The sequence below is a fragment of the Anopheles aquasalis genome, chromosome 2, assembly GCF_943734665.1.
Source record: "Anopheles aquasalis chromosome 2, idAnoAquaMG_Q_19, whole genome shotgun sequence".
NCBI lineage: Eukaryota > Metazoa > Arthropoda > Insecta > Diptera > Culicidae > Anopheles > Anopheles aquasalis.
Window position 1 is genome coordinate 78525647 of NC_064877.1, and position 2500 is coordinate 78528146.

At 45.6% G+C, this 2500-nt stretch overlaps 1 protein-coding gene across 2 annotated transcripts in view; it reads left to right on the forward strand.

Moving 5' to 3' along the window:
- Positions 1-2500, forward strand: part of LOC126570363 (protein madd-4) — a 120266-nt gene that overhangs the window by 88386 nt on the left and 29380 nt on the right. For both annotated transcript variants that reach the window (XM_050228077.1, XM_050228078.1), the window contains exons 3-5: positions 530-664; positions 1452-1604; positions 1688-1815. In XM_050228077.1, coding sequence (XP_050084034.1) covers positions 530-664; positions 1452-1604; positions 1688-1815 — 416 coding nt within the window. The remainder of the gene's footprint in view (positions 1-529; positions 665-1451; positions 1605-1687; positions 1816-2500) is intronic.

A 2500-nucleotide genomic window follows, 5' to 3' on the forward strand; every position in this document is an offset into this window, starting at 1 on the left:
GGTGGCCAGCAGCATCCGTTGGCTTTTCCGATTGCGTTTCTCGTCCTTCGCGCATACCAGCCGGGGACCCGTTCCGGATCTTCGAAAGCCACAACAAGCGTTTGCTTTCGATTGAGCGGGGTATAGGGGGTCGGGGAATGCTAGGTGGTCAAGTGGCCCGGGCAGCACCAGCACCACGTTGTTCATCGTTCGGTGCGCTGCAGTGAAGAGCAAGAAATGCCACATTAATAGCAAACGGCAAACGCCTTCACGGACGAGGACGAGGACGTTCAATTAACAGGTTCCATAAACGAGAAGTCAATTAAGCGCTTGGAGTCACAGCGTGAAGAAGAGGCAGACGTTGGCACGCTGGCGTTGGCGGCCAGCGTGCCATTCCGTGTCAAAGGCCCTGCGGGCGACCATTTTCGATTATTGTGAGCTTAAAAATCAATTAATTTAGTTTATTTTCCAATCTCGTTCTCTGATCCTTATTCTCACGCTCTTCTTCCCCCCTCTCTCTCTCTCTCTCTCTCTCTCTCTTCTTGCACAGTGTCTGATTCTAACGTTGGCCAGGGCAGCACACAAAGATAGCCGAGGTGGTTCGAATGCAACGCTAAGCACATGGTCACCGTCAGCGTCGCTGGCGAGCGCGGATCTGGAGGATGAGGACGACGAGGAGGTACAGGTAAGTGCAGGGACCGAATGCCACTTGAGTCGGTACGATTGGTGCAATTTTCCACGAATCAAGATGCAATTAGACTTCGATGCTGCTGCCGATGCTCCTTTGGAATGTCGTTTTGTGATTATCAAGCACCGTTCATCGATTACCGAAGCGGTTGGGGAATCGCAGTCGAACGCTCGAACGTCCCACGATTACTCGGTTAGCTGGTGTGACTTTATGCTTTTGAATAATGCACCTTGACGGGCTGGAAGCTGGGGCTACCATCAAATCAACTCGAGGGCCCCAATAATTGAACCATTTACCACTAATTGATGGAATGCTGAGGAACTATTCATATTCACTATTCATTAGGAAATTGTGAGTTGTGAGAATTATGTTTTCGTTTTGGTGAAAGATATTTTTACAATTTTAATCAAATGGGACCAAATAGGTTTTGTTTTATCGGAAAAACTACTGAGCATACGATAATTGATTTGTACAGTTTAAATATTTGCTGTTCAAGTATAAACAAGTAGATCAATAATATATTTTTATCCAACTCGCTTGGCATAACATCATGCTGATAGCGAGTTTTATTGTCCCTTTTGGAACTAGAGCAATCTCCAACATAAATAATTGAAGCTTTAGAAAAATAGATCAAACATTCCTGTTTCAAATTTAAAAATATCGATTGGAAAAAGAGTTTAATCATGGCCATGGAACATAGAAAAAAACTCTTTTGCTAAAGTAATCTTGATTTTGGTCGTCAAAATCGCATTTAATGTGATCCCCATCTCCGTTAACGTCTCAGAAACGAGCGAAAGCGCAAGGATGGTCATCGTGGACGGAATGGTCAACCTGTTCGCGGTCCTGCGACGGTGGCGTCGCCTATCAGTTACGCCGATGCCACGCTCCCCACGGATGCAAGGGCGATGCGGTGCGGTATAAAATCTGCAACATGCAGGTAAGAGCCATAATTGTAATTGAGCATAAATTTTCGCAACCATCTTTTACTCACTCACAACCATTTTTTTGCTCCCACTGCAGCCCTGCCCTGAGCAGCAAGATTTTCGGGCACACCAGTGCTCGGCGTACGACGATGTGCCCTACGATGGTGCCCTGCTGAAGTGGACACCGCACTACGACTACTCGGAACCGTGTGCTCTCACCTGCAGGTTAGTCCTGTCCCGGCTTCTGGCCCCAGCATTGTGTTTCAATTTTCGTATTCACTGTCGGCCGGACGGTGAAAAAGTATTATTTTCAATCGACCACGACGACGACGAGGACGATGAGAGACGAACGAGAAGCTTTCGCCGGAGTGCTTTTCCAGTTAGTAGATCATCATTTCGCCGGGAGCCGGAGCGATAGCGGTCCAACCGGTCCGAGCTACATAAAAACCATGAACCAACTCAACAGTTTGCCCGTAACTTTTAATACAGATATTATGTTGGCTGAAAGCGGAGAGGTTTCGATGGCGCTGCAGCGAGAAATTTCGTCGCTTTCGTTTTTATTTGTTTTTTTTTGCGGCTGTGAACTGTGAAAACAATTTGTGCCTCGTTGAAAGGAGAAAAATGCGGTTTAAAGTAGAGCAATTGGAGCGAAGCACGGATAGCAAATTTAAAAAGTTTAAATGCATCCAGCAATCACCGGTGCTTATCCTTTTCAATTGTCTACAGAATTGGAACTGAATTGGAGAGATGATAACTAATTGACACTTCTCATGCAATGATTAAATCAGTCAATATTAATCATCAATTAAGTCAGTTAGTACTACTAATTGATTGATTCTAAATCCACCAGAAATCATCGAGCGGCATAATCGACGGAAGTAACTTCATAATCGTTCACAGCATCGTAGGT